At 56.8% G+C, this 1,628-nt stretch overlaps 1 protein-coding gene across 1 annotated transcript in view; it reads left to right on the plus strand.

Moving 5' to 3' along the window:
• Positions 1–812: 812 nt before the first annotated feature.
• FLVCR1 (feline leukemia virus subgroup C cellular receptor 1) overlaps positions 813–1,628 on the plus strand; it is a 30,374-nt gene continuing 29,558 nt past the window's right edge. The window contains exon 1 of the mRNA XM_006772969.2: positions 813–890. Coding sequence (XP_006773032.1) covers positions 813–890 — 78 coding nt within the window. The remainder of the gene's footprint in view (positions 891–1,628) is intronic.

Raw genomic sequence — 1,628 nt, forward strand, 5'->3', positions numbered from 1 at the left:
AACAGAACAATGTGGATGAGCTCGCTGACAATGAGTGGAAGAGGCCAAATACACATACACACTGTATGATTCTATTTATATGAAGCTCAAGAATGGGGATGACTGCCCTGGCCGGTTTGGCTCAGTGGATGGAGCATCGGCCTGCGGACTGAAGGGTCCCCGGGTCGATTCCGGTCAAGGGCATGTACCTGGGTTGCCGGCACATCTGCAGGGGGAGGTGTGCAGGAGGCAGCTGATCATTGTTTCTGGCCCTCTATCTCTCTCCCTTCTTCTCTGTGGAAAAAAAAAAATTAAATCTATTGTGAGAAACCCTTAGTTTTAATTTCAGTTTAATAATGATTATTCGGAGTTGGGTGTGTGTGGGTTTTTTTGTTTTTGGTAATTGTCGTTCTCAAGAAGTAGCAGGACTGACTTTTCCTCTAGTCCAGGAAGACTAGCAGGGCTACTTGTGCTCTATTTTCTTTGTTGTTAATCCTTACCAGAGGATATTTTTTCCCATTGCTTTTTAGAGAGTGGTAGGGAGGGAGGGAGGGAGGGAGAGAGAGAGAGAGAGAGAGAGAGAGAGAGAGAGAGAGAGAGATTAATTGTTGTGAAGAGACACATCAACTTGTTGCCTCCCGCACGGACACCCCCACCGAGGGCAGGCAGAGAACCTGCAACGCAGGTACGTGCCCTTGCCAGGGACTCGAACCCACGACCCTTCGGTGCGCGGGCCTCTGTTCCCACCAGCGAGCCACACCGTCCAGGGACCACATGTGCTTTGGGAAACAGAGACCGTGTCCCTTTTTTTAATTTTTTACACCCCAGAGCCCATGAGAGTGTCTGGCACACACCGTTCAAAACAAGTTTGGTACCTGGAACCCACTGAACCTGCTGAATGCGTGTGTCCGGTAATGACTAACCACACGTGGTGGCCCCAGGGCGAATGCTGAGCGACAGCGTCTGCTCCGTCACCCAGCCTCACCCGCCTCACTTGTCGGGGCGTGGGGGTGGGGGGTTTCCAACTTCACAAGAGCAGAATCTAACGGAATCGCTTTATGTGGATTGGAACGCCTTCGGGTGCGTTTCCTCTGCGGAGAGAGCACGCATTTATGGAACGTGGCGTGTCTGCTCTGAAGGCAGCGTCCGACCTTGACGGGCAGCTGTGCTGGCGCGAGGGTGCAGATCCGACCTCCTCCGCTGTGGGACCTGGCCCTGGGCCTAGGGCACCCCTCGGGGCGCATCGGTAAACTCACGGGTCACCTGGGCCTCTTTGTCTCCCCCAGTCCCTCCCTCCTCCTCCTCCTCGTGCCCCGCCGGGAGGCGCCTACTTCTCCTTCACCAAGTCGGCCCCGGACTCCTTCCAGTCCTGCCTTCTCCGCCTTTGGGAGCTCCCGATTGGCTCCCGCGCCGGGAGAAGGCGCCCGCTGATTGGTCGGCGGGTCGTCATCACGAGGTGATGTGACACCCTGAGGCGGGGACGCCCCGCCTGGCGCTGGGGCATTTACACTGCTTGCGGATATAGGCTGAGTGTTTTGTAGTTCGGGCTCCCACCGGCCTCTCCCCGTCGGAGAGCGGGCCACGCACAGGAGCGGTGGGCCAAAAGGTTGGGTTGGGGTGCCGGGAGGGCCTCGGGTGCTAGGCAGGGG

This window comes from Myotis davidii, unplaced genomic scaffold, assembly GCF_000327345.1.
Source record: "Myotis davidii unplaced genomic scaffold, ASM32734v1 scaffold362, whole genome shotgun sequence".
NCBI classification, from domain to species: domain Eukaryota; kingdom Metazoa; phylum Chordata; class Mammalia; order Chiroptera; family Vespertilionidae; genus Myotis; species Myotis davidii.